At 38.9% G+C, this 17,560-nt stretch overlaps 1 protein-coding gene across 2 annotated transcripts in view; it reads right to left on the bottom strand.

Moving 5' to 3' along the window:
* Positions 1–1,572: 1,572 nt before the first annotated feature.
* The window catches only part of Homer1 (homer scaffold protein 1), a 110,526-nt gene continuing 94,538 nt past the window's right edge, over positions 1,573–17,560 (bottom strand). For both annotated transcript variants that reach the window (XM_059276374.1, XM_059276375.1), the window contains 5 exons: positions 14,930–14,965; positions 13,492–13,648; positions 10,196–10,306; positions 9,410–9,490; positions 1,573–1,891 (listed from right to left, as the gene is read on the bottom strand). In XM_059276374.1, coding sequence (XP_059132357.1) covers positions 1,703–1,891; positions 9,410–9,490; positions 10,196–10,306; positions 13,492–13,648; positions 14,930–14,965 — 574 coding nt within the window. In that variant the 3' untranslated portion in view covers positions 1,573–1,702. The remainder of the gene's footprint in view (positions 1,892–9,409; positions 9,491–10,195; positions 10,307–13,491; positions 13,649–14,929; positions 14,966–17,560) is intronic.

Raw genomic sequence — 17,560 nt, forward strand, 5'->3', positions numbered from 1 at the left:
CTAAAATAGATGGTTGTGGCTGTTGTGGTGTTATAGGACATATAATACATGATGACTAAGTGTCTGATAGAGATTTTTTCAGAGACACCTTTCCATAGAAACTAACTTTAGAGACAAACCATTTATTTTTCACTCTGGTATAAACTGATATATATGTATGTATGTATGTACATACACATAAATATAAAACAAAACTAGTACTAAGAATCTGTTTATGAGTGAAAAATGGGTTAATCTGCTTAATTTGTACTGAACAATTCAATCATTTGGGGTACAAACAAAAAATCAGTTCATTCACTGACTCCAAAGTCAGGTACTCAAGCATACACTGGAAGAACTCCCTTCAAGGTCCCAGGCATGGACAGCAAGAATGTATGTATGCTGATGCGATTCCTACTACGGCAGAGCAGACAGCACTTGGCTTGCGTTTAAGATAGTTTTGTGAAAGAAATGTATCATATAAAGAAATGCATGTTTGCTAAATGTCTTAAAGTTACATCAAAACAACACTAAAACCTGCTCTCCGAGAAGAGCCTGTTGAAGGTATTTCCCGTTTTGAAATGCCTAGTTAACAGTTCAAAATATTGCCTTGTGAAGTTTGAATAAAGACATGGTTTCGGTGAAGACCCATCTGCCACAGTCACAATTTAGATACGGTCCTCTGATTGACTGTTAGGTGGAAGTGGACCTCCTTGAAATCAGCCATACACCTTAAAATTATCTCTAAGAAACAGTGCCCCCATAACCATTATTTTTCAGAAATTGAAATTCATTGATCACTCAGAAAAGATTTCTTGCCAAATATATAAATAAATGTAACTGCATATTTTCTGTAAATATACTTAACATTGCTAGGCTAAACCGCCAAGGACAGACTGCTGTATTTCAGTTCTGTGTGTCAAATTTACTATAAATTCAAAAAGAAATATCTGAGGGACTCAGCTGCCTTTGTTTAATTGTCTTGAAAATGTGTAATAAAATGGGAGACAGTCTCTTCTCATAAATACAAGAATCAATATGGAAAAGTAAACTATAGAGCAGACAAGACTGGAGAACAGCAGAGTGTACCAGAGCAGTCACTAGAGTGAGACACTCCTAGTACAAAAAGGAAGAACCCCAGACACCCATTTATAGTGATTTTCAATTAAAGATGTAGCTCTCTCCCACACCTGGCAAGAATTAATTGGTAATGGCCCTGCTTCTCAGCAGTGCAAAAATATCCTGAGAAATTATTCAGATAACAACAAAAGACAGGGTTTTCAGTACTAAGTTTTTGCATAAAACACAGTTGTAGATATCATAAATAAATTAATTTAAAAAGCAGATAATCTTCACTGTGTTGAACAAAAAAAAAAAAAAAAAAAAAGAGGAGAAAGGACCCAAACATTGTTAATTCTCCCATTGGCTAATATCAGGGGGTAAAAGATTGCATTAAGTGTCTACTTATAACTTTCCAGTTAACTATGGCCAATATACATGGAGGTAATTTGTAGTTCAAGTTTTTCATGTCTTTTTTTCCCCAACTAGCTACAAGCTAAATTCTAAAATTTATACTGAAATATACAATTCCGATTTTCAAAACACCCTCCTCCTGGAGGAAATGATATTCAAAAAATTTTGTGCAATCTTGGTGCAGAGCCCCAACAGTCCCATGAAGACAGACAGTATCTTTTCATCAATTGGCACTGAAATTTCACTCTCCTTAGCTGCATTCTAGTAGTTTGGCCAAATTATCTCGTAATTCTGTTAGTTCAAATATTTTTCCGTCCAGAATCTCTAAGAGTGTCTTCAGGTTATTGCGGAAAGCCTCCTGCTCGCTCTGGCTCTTCTCCAGGCGCTGCTCTAGGTCAGACAGCTGCCCCTCCAGGTCTTTATTTCGAATTTCAACTTCCTTCAGAAACAAAAGTCAACATACATACACATGTCAGTTCATTGTTTAGATAACAATACAACTTCTGCTGTCCCTAGTATCTTTTAATAAGTCTGAGCCTCTGACGCTCAATTTCATACAACTTAAGGAGATTGGGACTCAGGCATCTCAGAGAGCCATGCTTGACTATGAACACACCTGTCCTCCCCACAACAAAGGGCTATTACCCACTGCTTCACTCCAGGCAAGGCTTCAGGCACTTCTCAGGACAGGCAGAACCCTCAGGTGGGTGTCTGAGGATTTTTTACATCTCACTTTTGTTGCTGATCTTTGTTACTGAGAAATAGGGTGAGAGCAGGCAGAGATGGGAGAAAGCAGGTTCTCCTAACCGGTAACTCTTAAAGAAAGAGTTCAAAGAAAAGCAACTCCCTAAAATGAGATTGTAAGATTGTCTTACACTGATCCTGATCCTGTATTCAGGATCAAAGGAATGACTGTGTAAGAATACACAATCGCTCAACTCAAAAAGCTATAATGAAGATTCAGTAACTGCATGTATCAGAAGTATAAAGCTGACAATTCCAGGCTGACAATCCAGGAAGGAGAAAAATGACAAAAAGAAAGCAAAATTTTGTGACAATATAAGAATGTTTAAAATTTTTGATATAGTCTAAATGCCAGCACAATGAGGATTACTTAGGAGTTATAAATGGCTTTTAACAATGTTTCTAAGCATGACAAATATTATATAATGAAGCAAGTCCAAAAAAAATCAAAATTACATGAGTAATGATTTAACTTTAGTTTTGAAAATCAAATTTAGAGCTGGAGAGATGGCTCAGTGGTTAAGAGCACTGGCTGCTCTTCTAGACCTGGATTCAATTCCCAGCATCCAAAAGACAGCTCACAGCCACCTGTAACTCTAGTTCCAGGGGATCTGATGCCCTCTTCTGGCCTCCAAAGGCACATACATGCAGAAAAAACATGCATACACATAAAAAAGGAATTCTGGTGTTTGAATTATGAGTATCTTTTTCTCCACATTAATTTTTCTCACAATCTTCTCAAAAATGAAAGTTTTTAGGACCAAAAAGATAGTTCAACAAGTAAAGACACTTGCTTCCAAAACTCACAACTTAAGCTGGCGTCACAGCGGTGCATGCCTTTAGTCCAGTACTAGGGAGGCAGAAGCAGGCGGATCTCTGTGAGTCATGGCCAGCCTGGTCTACAGAGGGAGTTTCAGGACAGCCAGAGCTACACAGAGAGACCCTGTCACAACAACAACAGAAGACTCTCAACCTGAGTTCAATGCCCAGGACACACATGGTAGAAGGAGAGGAGGGACTCTCAAAAGTAGTCCTCTGACATCCACACAATCACCGTGGCACATACACATAATAAATATATAAATGGAATAAAAACATTCACATCTTGAGAGAAAGAACTGGGTAAACTTGAAAACATTAAAGAAAGTAACAGTTGATAATTCTGAACATAATCATGGGATTTGACGGTGATAACTCTGAACAAGGCTCAAGCAACATTACAGCACTCCCCAGATAAGCTGCTAAGTATGGGAGAATTAAGAGAGAAACAGAACACATATAATTTGTAAATGAAGAGTGTAAAGACCCAATCTAATCTCCAAGTATTTGCCAGGTAAAGAGAACTAATAAAAGAATCAGAATTAGTATTAGAAACTCGGAAGCTACATCCATGGAGGCTGTAAACCATCAGGGAGGAACAGGTCCTGTGATCAAGGGTACAAATTCCACTCATGACTGTACAGAGCGCTCTCTTGCACTTCAGCAACAAGCTTAGGGACAGAATGTTTCCAGCTACAGAAATAGACCAAACATCATCCGCCGTCATGCCCACTTCACAGCCGTAGCCCAGTCTGCCCTCTACAGTCTTCTTAGACATGAAAGGCTCCCTTGTTCTTCTTGCCAACCAACGAAACACGCAAACATTTGACTGGAACTACACAAAACACCATCCCCTCAGTTCAACAGCATTATACTCTGTAGAGTAAATGTCCAACTCCAAGATGTGTCTCTGTAGACTTTACTAGTTCAGTAACGGACTAGCACTAGCACAATGCAGATGGCCCTGATCTATTTTTAGATGGGGAGAATATGATTGTGGGGTAAGAACAGACAACCTAGAGAAGTCACAGCCAGCACTTCCCGGCCTGTGCACACACTCGGCAACCCCTCTGGCCTTTCTTCTCTCTCCAAGGCTGTCCTCTGCCATCATTTTGTTTATTCATTCCCAAGTCTTTCAAGGCACCTAAGGAGCACCAACCTCACGGTGTAGCAAAAAAGAAAAGCACTTTATAGGCCAGATTCTCAAATTCCTTTCAGAGTGCTTGAAAGGCTCCAAAATGAAAGCACAAAATTCTACTGGGCAAAGGTGGTATATGTTAGCTACTCAAACCCTAGAGAAAAAATTTAAAATTATATAATTATAACCACTGCCAATGTGACCAGGTATGGTTAATTTTCTCTACATTTAAATCCTGCACCACTCAATCTAAATAAAAGCCATACAAAAATTGTCTTAAGGACACCTGCTTCACAGCTTATACTTAAGATATTAAGAATGTAATTTAGATATATTAATGTTTTATTAGACCTTTACATATAACAGAACATTTAAATCAACAAGAGAAGCATCAATAACTCATTTCTACACAGAAAAAAATGAGTAAAAGAAATGTATGCACTTTGGAGAAGTTATTTAACAATTAGTTGTTAGACATCTTCTATTAGGCACCAGGAATAAAATACTCAGTAAAGGTAAAATGGCCCCTGTTTAATACAACATGTTTTCTAGAGGAAGACATTGGCAATAAAGAAGTAGAAAAAATTTCTGAATGGACAAGGTAATAAGAGTTTGTACACTGCCATCTGCCAGTCATCCTCCACAAACCACACTAACATACAATGACAATAAAGCTGTGAAAATTTCAGGACTTGGGTATTACTAAGGACAGAACAGAAACATCAAACCACTGGCAGTCAGAGAACCTACGTAACAGCTTCCACAGACCTGCTTCTCAAGCTGTCACTCTAATCCTTCCCAGAGGGCACAGGGGGCTGTGAAGACGAAGACCTCCGTGAATGCCCAAACCCAGAAACCAACGGCCTGGTAGAAGAGCAGACTGTACATTTGAGGGGCTTAACTGTATGTGAAAGCTGAAGAGGCAGCCTTGGCAAGGCAAAAAGAGTAAAAGGCAAGGAGCCTTTAGGAACAGCAAAGGATAAAGATGACAAAAAACTTTAAAAAAAAAATTAAAACATTGAAGCGCACATAACCTGTTTACTATTGCCCCTCAAAAGAAGGTATTTGAACTACGAATCTATAAATCACCTTAAACTGCCATTCCGTCCACAAAAATGCAAAGGTAAAAAACACTCATTTATAAAACGATCAATAGAAAATACTAAAAAGAATTCAGTAAAATAACCACAAAAAAATTCCCCCAATCAATTACAAAACAGAAAAAAATCTTAACATGATATTCCATGCTGAGCTAAGGTTTGCATAAAAGTATTCAAAAAGGAGCTTGAATTAGGCACCCCAAATTGAAGACACAGGGCTGGAGGGATGGCTCAGCGATTAAGAGCATTGGCTGCTCTTAAAGGGCCTGGGTTTGGTTCCCAGTACCCTACAGCAGCTGATAGCTGTCTGCAACTCCAGTTCCAGAGGATTCCATGCCCTCTATTGGCCTTTGAGGGTACTGAAAACATGTGATACACAGGCAGAACATGCAGGCAATATACCCATAAATGTAGAATAAAAACAAATGGATCAAAAAATAACAACAAAAATCTCAAAAAACTAAGGATGCTACACTGAAAAACAGGAGAGTTGATTAAATTAAAACAAGGGGGAAAAAAAAGAAAAGAAAGCCCCATCAGTCAGAAGTGAAGTATAAGGTCCCCACTATAATAAAAAAACAAAACAAAAACAGTTTGTATTAACACTTATAAATTCATTCATTATTCCTTAATTATATAAAAAAATTCAAGAGAATGAAAGCAAATTCAGAAAGGAAAACGAGAAAAAGACTGAAATTGAAGACAAGAAAATTCAATTGCATATTAGATATGTTGCAGAAGAAATTAACATATAAGGACAAACATTTAAATTTATGTGTGAAACAATTTATTAACTTTTTTGGCACTGGGGATGTCTAGAGAACCCTAAGTGAGGCTCTCTCTGGCACTGAGCTCAGAGCCTACAAGAAGCAAGAGATAAGTATGTATGTGAATACACATACACTATTGTGTTGTTACGATCATTTGACACAGGGTCTCGTTATGGAGCCCTAGATGGCCTCTAATTTGTGACATAGACCAGGTTGGCCTTGAACTCACAGAAATACGCTGGACTCAGGATTAAGGGTGGACATCACACCTCGCTGGATAAGGAAATTAAAATGGACCACTAATAGTTGAGAAAAATGACTTTCAACAATCACTTTGAAAAATATCTTGGTTAAAAAATTTCTTTTTTTTTTTTTTTTGAAAATAAAATAAAAATCCTCACAGCACTTGAGCAAACCAAGCCCCAAACTTACTAAGGCAAGAGAATCAGAACTAGAAGGAGACTTCTCAAGAAAGACATACAGATGTCAAACATGTTCTGAACTGGAACAGTCAGAGCAGTTAAAGCACTGGCTGCTCTTCCAAAGGACACAGGTTTGATTCCAGCATCTGCACAGTGGCTCACAACCATCTCTAACTCCAGTCCCCTTTATGGATCCCTGGGTGGCACATGTGGAACACAAACTACACGCAGGCCAAACACCAACATATCTACGGCAAAATGTAAAAAAAACAAATAAAAAATTTAAAGTGACATACAATAAGGCCGTAACAGAGTTGAGACTGGTGAGTGCTGTAACTTGAGTTTGCCTCCCTAAAATTCAGGTGCCAAAACTTCACAGCCGATGTGATGACAGCTGAGTATTGAGAGATCTAGAAAGAAGGGCTGGAGAGATGGCTCAGCAGTTAAGAGCAGAATTCCATTCACACTTCCCACATCAGGCAACTCAAAACCTCCTGTAACTCCAGCTCCAGAGGAGCTGAAGCCCTCTTCTGGCTTCCATGGGAGCCTGCACATATGTGCTACACACACACACACACACACACACACACACACACACACACACACACATCTTTAAAATAAAGAGGAAAAAAAGCAATCTAGAAAGAAAAAAGGAATCTAGGGAGATTATCATTAGCTCCATAGGCTCTAAAAAGCCATTAAGAAAATTCAACATTTACTCTTTGTTAAAAAACAAAAACAAAAAACAAACAAAACAGCCGGGTGGTGGTGGCGCACGCCTTTAATCCCAGCACTCGGGAGGCAGAGGCTGGCAGATCTCTGAGTTCGAGGCCAGCCTGGGCTACAGAGTGAGTTCCAGGACAGGCTCCAAAGCTACACAGAGAAACCTTGTCTCAAAAAACCAAAAAACAAAACAAAACAAAGCAAAAAACTCAAGAAAATAAGAATTAAAAATATATGTATTTTAGGGTTAAAACCAGTATTCTGTAAGCACATTGTGGTGGTCTGAATGAGAATGGCCCCATAGGGCTCATATATGTGAACCTGGTTCCTAGTTTGTAGAACTGTTTTGGGAAGGGTTAGGAGGTACAGCCTTGTTGGAGGCAGTATGTCACTGGGGGTGGCATTTGAGGTTTCAAAAGCCCATGTTCTTGGGGCAGTCAGTCTCTGCCTGCTGCCTGTGAATAAGATGTAAGTTCTCAGCTGCTCCAGTACCATGCCCGCCTGCCGCCATGCTCCCTACTGTGATGGTCATGGACTCATCCCCTTCCTTTTATGGATTGCCTTGGTCATGGTGTCTTTTCACAGCAATAGGACAGTAACCAAGACTCATATAAAGAGCAGACTAGAATGAAACAAAGTGAGGCTGCAGTACATTGTAGCTATGTGTCTTGATTAAACCTGTTAGCACCCCTGAACTACTTACTGTCTTTGCTTTGAAAATGGATACCCAACCTGTCAACATGAAATGCGTATCAGTGTGTAGCTTAGCCAGTATGGTGTTAAGGTTAGTATCACAAGTATTTAAAAATCAAAATAAACAGGAGAGAAACTAGTTTGAACCACCCACTGTCTTCCCTCCAGCCCCAATTACATGCATCATACTCAGCCCCACCAGGGCCTCGGAGCCACAGCACCCTGATACTTAAGGGCAGATAATCAACCCCTGTTTAGCAGCATCACTGGCCTTGACTCCTAAGTGTTGGTAACACTCTCCTAGTAAAGAAGACATAAAATGTCTTCATACGTTAGTAAGCAATCTTTAGGATACAGACCTCCCAGCTGAGAACCAGCACTCCACATGGAGAATTAAAATCTGGACAGAACACTTCCTAGGACACACCAAATGAGCAGCCCTGTCTGTCAGGCTGCTGAAGGGGCGGGACAAGCAAAGGGTGGGGGATGGGGCTGTTTCATGCAAGGAACCTGTTTTCTTTTTCTCCTTTTCCTTAAGACAAGGTCTCTCTGTGTAGTCCTGGCTGTCCTGGAACTCATACATAGACCAGGCTGGCCTCAAACTCACAGAAATCCTCCTGCCCCTGTCTCCTGAGTGCTGGGATTAAGGTGTATGAAACTATGCCTGGCCAAGTCTTCTTTTTGAAGGGTCACCACTGTTGCAGAGTTTGGTGGTCAAGGACAGAGGTATTAGAGTTGGACTGTCTTGATCTAAATATGGCCTGGACAAGTTACTTTTCTTCAAGCCCTGGGTTCCTCTGCATTGAACTGTGATATTCTGATATAATATGAAGAGTGCCTGGCACAGCCCCTGTACACAGCAAGTACTGAATAAAAATTGCTAAGTCTTCTTATAAACTGGTCCTCCTAATCCTTGGCTTCCAGGTTCCTCTTCAAGCCTCTGGCAAACTCCTCACTTTATGAACACACTTGTTTCTTTTCTAAAGTGCTTCTAACCCTTCTTGAGGCGGCTAGCTTAAGCTGGCAAAAGGCAGCTTAGTAATGAATTTTGAAAAATCTTTCTACATCTGACTCTCACCAACACAGGATGCATGTATGACAACTAGAATCAGGAAGTATGTTAGCTATGCAGAAAAAAAGTGGGCAAAATTGATTTAAGGCTGACGAAAGGAAAAAGGCACTGACTTTTGTTTTATTAGAGCACAAGGAATGCCAGATTTCAGACAGTAGCTCAGCACATAAAACACCAGCAGGTCCCTACACTAAATGAAATCCAACAGAGACGATTTCTGTTAGGTTTAGGGTACCTTTTAATGATAAAAGCAGAAATTTCCAAAGTACTATGCTGACAAGAGTTTATGAACGGCCCCCAATGATGACAAACTACCCAAATGCAGTAATCAAGGAATGTCTAGAACATTGAACATTAGGCACGAATCAGAGGTACTAGAAATCAAATAAAAACGGGAGCTCAAAAACGTCATTCTGATGTTGAAGAATGACTAATACTTTCTGTGTAGAGTCAACAAACATTTTTACTTATCTTACCTGTAGTTTCTGAGTCAGAGAGTCCCTCTGTTCTTGGAGTTCTCTGGCATTATCAATTTCTTGTTTTAGTCTTTCAATTTCCTGCAAAAGGTAAAGTTAGGTCTTTAACAACATTTAACTTATAATAAGGAGAAGGAAGAACTAATTTTCCTCTGAAATTATTTCCTAGTTCTGAGGAAAAGAGTAATTAAAAAGGCGCCCTGTATTTACTTTCAGAAGGGATATATGTCTGCATAGGTATGTTACCTGGCACAGAGTGAGGCTCCTTCTTTCTTTCTTGGAGGTGGAGCAGGGTCTCACACTGTACTCCATTCCTTGAACTCACTACATAGCAAAAGCTGGCTTCAACTCAAGACCTTCCTGCCTCGGTTCCCTAGGCGTGGGACTAAGGTGCAATATCGTATGTCCAGTCCAGAATGATTTTTATTGGCAAGTATAATCTGATGGTTTAGCATAGTGCTAAATAGCTTCAAGTTCGAGACACAATTTTTCCTTTGGTATATAAAATAGCTCTTTTTGACTAGAAACCAAAAAAGCAACAACTTTCAAAAATGCATTTAATCTCTAATGGTTTCCTGTTGATTATATAAATTCAACTCTCATACAAAAGGCAGCCATAGTTAATAATAACTGAGTGGGGAAAACGTGAGCAAGCTTCCTAACAGTCAACAAGTTTCATCTTTAAAGACTGACAATCTCACGTCTCTGCAGACAGTACTACAGCTGCCCATCTACGGCGTTGTACACAACGCTGTCTGGATCGCAGATGACTGAAGAGTGGCCTACCTCTTCTTTCACTTTCAGCGTCTCTTCCAGTTCTTGTACTGTCTGATTTAGCTCTGCCTTGTGCGTGTGCACAGCATTTGCTTGACTACTAACACATTCAAGCTCAGTGACCTGCAATTAAATGAGAACACGGTTAAATTAAGTGGCAATTTCAAAGGGTTTCTTGAAGTCAAAGTAAGCCCCTGAGAAGTTAATGAATTTTGAATTATTATATGAAAGAATATATTAATATTCCCAGCATAAAATAAATTCTTTAAAGATAAATATTTAAGGCAATGGCAAAAACTAAAGGATTATTAGATAGTTTGGGGACAATGAATTATTCAGTGCTGGTCAGAGCCAGGTTAGGGAAAACAAGTGATAATCACTACAATGAATTTCTAAGGAATGTTCCTTAACATTTGTACAAGTACAGCTACGACCGTCTGCTTCCCCCATTTGCAGTCTCAGGGAAATACGGGTTCTGAAAACTGGCCTTGCTGAAGTAAGCATTTTTTTTTCAAACATATTTCCAAAATACGAGAGAATCTGAAATGAAAGATATGCTTAAGAACACCTAAAAACTTGGATATTAGAATGACTTCATGTCAACTGTGCCTCTTATGGGAAAGACAACAGTTCTTCAGTCATTAAGAATTTACCAAGAGCCTACAAGTAATACTACTTTTTAACGAGCACTTGATACCTTTTTAAGATAATGGGAAAGGTCAGTGTCCTTCAAAGTCATCCACTCGTTAATGTAAGAAGAAATCATGCACACATTTATAGATACCCTACCATAATTTCTCATATGCCATTCTTTCAAAGTCCTGCTGACTAGGATAAAGCAAACTTGCCTTGTGCTTTCAAAACAGCAAATCACCCTCTGTATTCTAGAAGTGTTTCCTTCACATCCCAGCTTCCTTTCTACTTAGGTACTAATGTGCTTCCTTATACAGACCTTCTTTACTAGGTCTGAACAAATGCAATGTCCCTGTGGTGGATTTAATTACAACTGTGGTCTCTGTTCTTAGATATTCTGGAAGTGCTAACAAATTAATCTTTCATTGTATGACATTCAAAGTCTTCCAATTGCTTTTTACAATATTAAATCTTTTTTCTTTTCACTAATGAGGATTGAACCCAGGACCTTTCACATGTGAAGCAAGCACCGTACCACTGGGCTGCATCCCAGACCACAGGGGTAAACTCAATCCTAGGGTCTGTCATTCATTGGCTGCAGCCTATTTTGGCTAAGACGTACAATTCTAACTGTAACAGCAGGCAACTCTGTTTGACCTAAGAATAAATGGTGTTCACGTCCATCTTCTTGACTGAACTAGAATGTCCTGTGAAGACCATCCTGATCTTAGCAGGCGGTCAACTCAGCACCTATCTTCTGAAAGACAATCCCTTCTGCTGGAACCCTCAAAGCTCTCTTCTCCCTTGCTCACAATACAGAGCAGCTAACGAAGAACTATTGGGAATGGGTTAGAGACACAGCTCAGCAGGAAAAGCAAGTGCCACACAAATCTAACAGTCTAAGTTCAGTCCCTAAAACCTCAACACAGGAGTCATGGCACAAATTCACCCCAAATTACATGATTACATGCAGACATTTTACACAGACACAGACACACACACACAACACTCTAAAAACTCTTCAGAATCATTTATTTATTGTTTAATAAACATCAGTTGTCTCTGTTTGAATAACTAAAAATGTCTTAAAGGGAATTTCAGTGCTGATAAAAATGAAATGGCTTTATTGGACCACCTTTCCTACAGATAAAAAAACAAAAAACAAACAACCTGTGGGCAAAACGGACAAAAGACAACAAACAAACAATAACAACAAACACAACAACAAAATCCCCAAACAGCCAACTCTAGAAAAGCAGTCACATTAGGTGCCAATGACTCACACATCTCTGTCTAAAGGCACTTGCTAGTACAGCTGCGGCTCGATGAACTCAAGTTAAACCTTTAGCTTTACTTTCCTGAGGAGTCCAAGCATTTTGGGACTCCTCAGAATAGCTGGAAGAGCTAGACATTGGGGGAGTTAAATAAAAGGCAAATAGATCTCCCACAAATCTTTAGTGGACTCCACAGCTGAGTGTGCACAGTTAAAAAGGGTCAGGGAGTGCAGGGTGTGATGGGGGGTCGGGGGTAGGCACAGGAAGATAAAAACCGGACACTGGAAGGACTGAGGGTGGTGACACTGGCCATAGAGAAGGCAGTTCAAAATCGTGTCAGATGAATGAGGCCTTGAAAACACTTCATGCTTCCTGTGACACCTCAAGAGGGTTACATCTTAGGGAGAAAACTGCCTGGGACTAGACCAAGTAATTTTCCCTAGGACAAGTGAAAATTAAAATGGACTAAATCTATCAGTAGATAAATTCAAGGGATTTATTGCCTGCTGGTAATAATAATAATAATAATAATAATAATAATAATAATACTCTCCAAAGGAACTAGAAAGCTTTATAAAAGCTCACTTATAATGTCCAATATGTATTTAAAAATGACTGTGCATGTGGTAACAGGAAATGGAACCAGTGGTCGATAAACCACCTAAAGTAAAGCTGAGATAATTTGCTGCCAAACAATCCTAAAGAACCGATACCAGCTACGAGGAAATGATGGCAAGCTTGGTCTACAGAAGAGAATGCACTGGATACTACAGATGTGTGTCCAAAGACCGCAGATTCCCGCCTCACTTCTCAGTGTTAGGATTACAGGCACATACTTCTTTTCATAAATACTTTAATATTCTGACTGCTGCAAAAATTCTTTCTGGGAAAGGATTACACAGTAAGAGAACACACTAGATCTTCAATGGGTATTTACTACCAGTGATTTGTCATAAGCTAGGTTTCCACTATGATAAAAAATTAACAAGAATATCTTACGCATCATTAAGTATATTCACATATTATAAACAGAGCTCCACAACTTTTTCATCTCACAAACTGAAAGTTAATTTTTATACACAGGAGAGGATAGTATCTGTTCTAACTTTGTCCCCTTGTCTCTATTCCCCTTTCCTATTTACAGCTCTGCCATTTTGGCACACAGCTAATTGGCACAGTTGAAACTACAATCAGCTCATTTGTTTACAAAAGCTGTATAATCTTCATTCTCATTAAACTCTGAGAAATATTTTCCTTGAGCCAGCTAAGGAAACTTAGCTCATATATATTCCTGATAAGCAAAGAATTTCCCTAGCAGACTCCCATACGCTGCGTCTACATGCGAATTTCCCTTCACCGCAGAAACCTTCATCAGCAGCGCTGGCGCAGCCCTGCCCTTACCCGCTTGTGCAGCCGCTCTGCTTCCTCCTGATAGGCGGCCAGCTGCTGCTTCCATTGCTTCACATTGGCAGTGGACTCCAGCAGGGCTGCGGTGAGTTTGGCGTTGTTTCCTTTGAGGGTAGCTAGTTCAGCCTCCCAGTGTTTGCTGATTGCTGAACTAAAACAAAATAAGGAGAAAATGTTATCATTTCACTGAGTGCTGCTTCTGAATGGACAGCAATATTTAATTCTATTATTAAGCTTATAGTCTAAGAATGTTTTCAGACAACCCCAAACAATAAAAACAAAAAGTGCTTCTAGAATGGGATACGTCTAACGGGTAAATGTGATACACATATATTAACATATATTATACACATATAATATACTCCCAAGCTAAAAAGAATACCTAACAATGTGGTATATTGTTTAAGGGCATCAAAGTCCACTACAGTTTCATTCCTCGGTGGGGACAGATGAGGATGCTTACGTGATAGAAAGGTTGGAACAGGTGATGTAGTATTTTTTTTTAATTACTGACTTATATATTCAGAATTCTTAAATGCTCAGATATAAATATTTATTATAATAATTATAATAAAATGATTTCATATGATATGCTAGATCAAGAAATTCATTCTAATAACTATTACAAAAGCAATTCTATTCATTTGGAAGACCCCTTTCTTAATTACTTTGTTAACTTTCCAATGGAGAATTGTCTTGTTTGAAAGAAAACTATGGTTTCTTTTTTTCATTATTGAATTTTACTCCAATGAATGAAATTCTACTAACTCTGTCCCATTAACCAGTGATGCCTACAGCATTCTTTTATCAGTGGTTTTACATATAGTATCAGTTTGTACCACAAAGCATGTTTTATAGACTGGTATTTTATAGTAACCATAATATATCAAAGAAGGCAGTTTTCATAATCAAAATTTCTAAAGCTTAATACCAGTTTTAAGATCTACCCACATTATAACCCCCTGACAGACAGAGAAGGACAGCAGATCATTTCCAAAGACAGTCTTAAGAGAAGCAAACAGGGGGCTGGAGAGATGGCTCAGAGGTTAAGAGCACTGGCTGATCTTCTAGAGGTCCTGAGTTCAATTCCCAGCAACCACATGGTGGCTTACAACCATCTATAATGAGATCTGGTGCCCTCTTCTGGCATGCAGGCAGAACACTGTATACATAATTAATAAATAAACCTAAAAAAAAAAAAAAGAGAGAGAGAGAAGCAAACAAACTCAAAATGCTAATCAATCAAATAAGAAAAAAAACATCATATAAACCCAAATTTAAGAACGTTCTTCAACATAATCAATCAAAAGCCTTTAAAAACATGAAGAAAAGACCAAGGACCAGAACAAGGACTGGAAATAACAACAAACCACACTGTAGAACGGAAAAGGAACGTTGGGGTTGCAGGTGTAGTCTATGGTAAGGCACTTGCCTAGCATGGGAGAGGCCCTGGGCTCGATCCCCAGCACTGTCAAAGAGACAAGAGAAAGAGAGGGTCATTAGTAAAGACCGAGACTTAGCTGATGTTACTGCAATAGTGCTGATTCCCAAAGCTTGATGATTATACTGCAATCATGCAAGACACTAGCTAAGGGATACCAGGTAAAGGGTATATGGGACTGCAGTTTTTATAACTTCGTTATAAATCTAAAATTAGTTTTATTTGGTCCTAAAATTTACCAGGTAACAATATCGCATCAAAACATTAAAGGACAGAATAAAGCAATAAAAGAAGCAATGAATTTAGCAATCTATTTTTATTCCCAAAAAAGAAACTCTTCAAATTCTTCTTTGTGGAATGATTTTTTAGATTTAGGTTTTCTAAGAAAAACACATAACTATTCACCTACTCTACATGAATTAGTTTTTATTAAAACCACCTACAGTTTTCCCCCAGAAGTGTTTCATTTAAATGGACTCTTCAATCTGGTAACTGAAATCTTATTGAACTAATTTAAACATTTGCTATATGCAATTATCAAACCTCTTTAAAATTAAAAATGAAAATGACTTTAAAGACTTATTTCTAAAATCTACTTGTCAAAAAACAATACCATTCTAAAGATGAACTACAACATCTCTATAGAGAAAGAACAAGGGCATTTTAATACATTATTATCTCGCTTTTATTGTATATTTTATTGGTAGAAACTCCATTAAGAATTTCGTAACTCAATCCATGTCTATTTATTTCATTTATTACGACTGTGGCATTAGACTCCTATATTAACTATAATTGATTTTCCAATCTTTACATGTTAGATTAGTCAAGCATTACTCAAATGTGAGCCATTGGTGCATGTGGTTATTTACACTGCTCAGTATTAATAAAATTAAACACTCACTTTTCAGTCTCCTCAGGCACACTTCATACAGTCGATAGCCACAGCCGCACATGACTAGTGGTTAGCAGAGACAGAACATGTAATTGTAGCAGAGGGCTCTGCTGGACATTGTCATCCAGAAAGAGCTCTATATCTGAACTAGGTTTTCAGTGTCTTCTGTTACAAGTTCAATGGCAGCCCCACAACCTAAATTTATATATTGAAGTAAGTCCTAACTCTTAGAATACCACAGTATGATTGTAGTTAGAGATAGGTTTTTAGAGAAGAGGGTTAAATGAACTCTTTAGGGTGAACCTAATTCATATGACCAATGTACTTATTAGAAAAGATATGACCATCTAAGTATATATTTAAAGTAGGTTAGCAACATTTTCCAATTTACCTTAGGATTTTCCATGTCTTAGGGTTTCTATTGCTGCAATGAAGTACCATGGCCAAAAGCAAGTTGGGGAGGAAAGGGTTTATTTGGCTTACACTTTTACATCATAGTCCATCACTGAAGGAAGTCAGGGCAGGAACTCACACAGGAGCTGATTGTGCTGCTTACTGGCTTGCTTCCCCATGGTCTGCTCAGCCTGCTTTCTTATATAAGCCAGGACTACCAGCCCAGGGATGGCACCCCCCACAATGGGCTGGGCCCTCCTCCATCAACCATTAATTAAGAAAATGCTCCACAGGCTTGCCTACAGGCTGATCTTATCGAGACATTTTCTCAGCTGAGGTTCCCTCCTCTCAGATCACTCTAGCATGTGTCAAGCTGACATAAAACTATTCAGCACATCCAGTATCTTCAAATTTGCTGTTATTTAGATTAAGGAAGCTCGAGTTTAAGACATAACCCTAAACGTCCAGTATACTATGGTTAAATCCAGGTAAATGTATTCATTTTCTATGTCAACAAAGTAATTATACAATTTCACACATGGAATGATATTTGTTTGTGAGCAAGAAGGCTATTAAAAAGCATTTCTAAGACTCTTAGGAGGCACAAGGGAGGGGTTATACTCTCCTGCAAGCTCTTTACCACAATCTTCTGCCAGAAGCAGCATGAGTGAACGATTGGGAACAAAGAGGGAGACAGGAGAGGCCTGGATGAAGGGAGATGCCCTCACTGTGTGAAGGCTGTAAAGCCTACCTAGGCTTAGTCTACTGAAAAGGATAATCTCTGGACACAGGAGATGACCTAGTACAGTTGGGAAACAAGAGAACAAACCTCTATACCTTAGGAAGAGCAGAAAACAGTCCAGGATTTGGGTCTCCAATATCTGTGAGAGGGGTAAGAAACTCCCGTAGAAGACCCTCAAATAAACAAGATGGCATTTACTGGCTACCAGAAGGTAGCTGGGTCCTCATCATCATGCTGACAGCAACTTCCAATTGTGAAAGGGATAAAGTATAAGACAACCCAAAAGCTAAGGAGGTATTAGGAACTGTGGGAAAAATCTCTCCAGCAGGTCAGCATTGACCCTACGCACAAGATAATACTACAAGTGGGTTAAAAGATAAACAAAACAAAAACCTAGTTTAACCCTTGAGTAGAATGACTTAACTCCTATACTAACATGAGAAAGAGTCATACCCAAGTATAGGAGCACATATAGTAGTAGCTGGCCTTCCATACAGATTCCATATCTGTGGACTCAATCAACTACTGGCTGAAAAGATTCGGAAAAACGTATTTTGTCTGTACTGAACATAAACAGATTTTTCCTTATCAA

Source organism: Peromyscus eremicus, chromosome 11, assembly GCF_949786415.1.
Source record: "Peromyscus eremicus chromosome 11, PerEre_H2_v1, whole genome shotgun sequence".
In the NCBI taxonomy this organism is placed as follows: Eukaryota; Metazoa; Chordata; class Mammalia; order Rodentia; family Cricetidae; genus Peromyscus; species Peromyscus eremicus.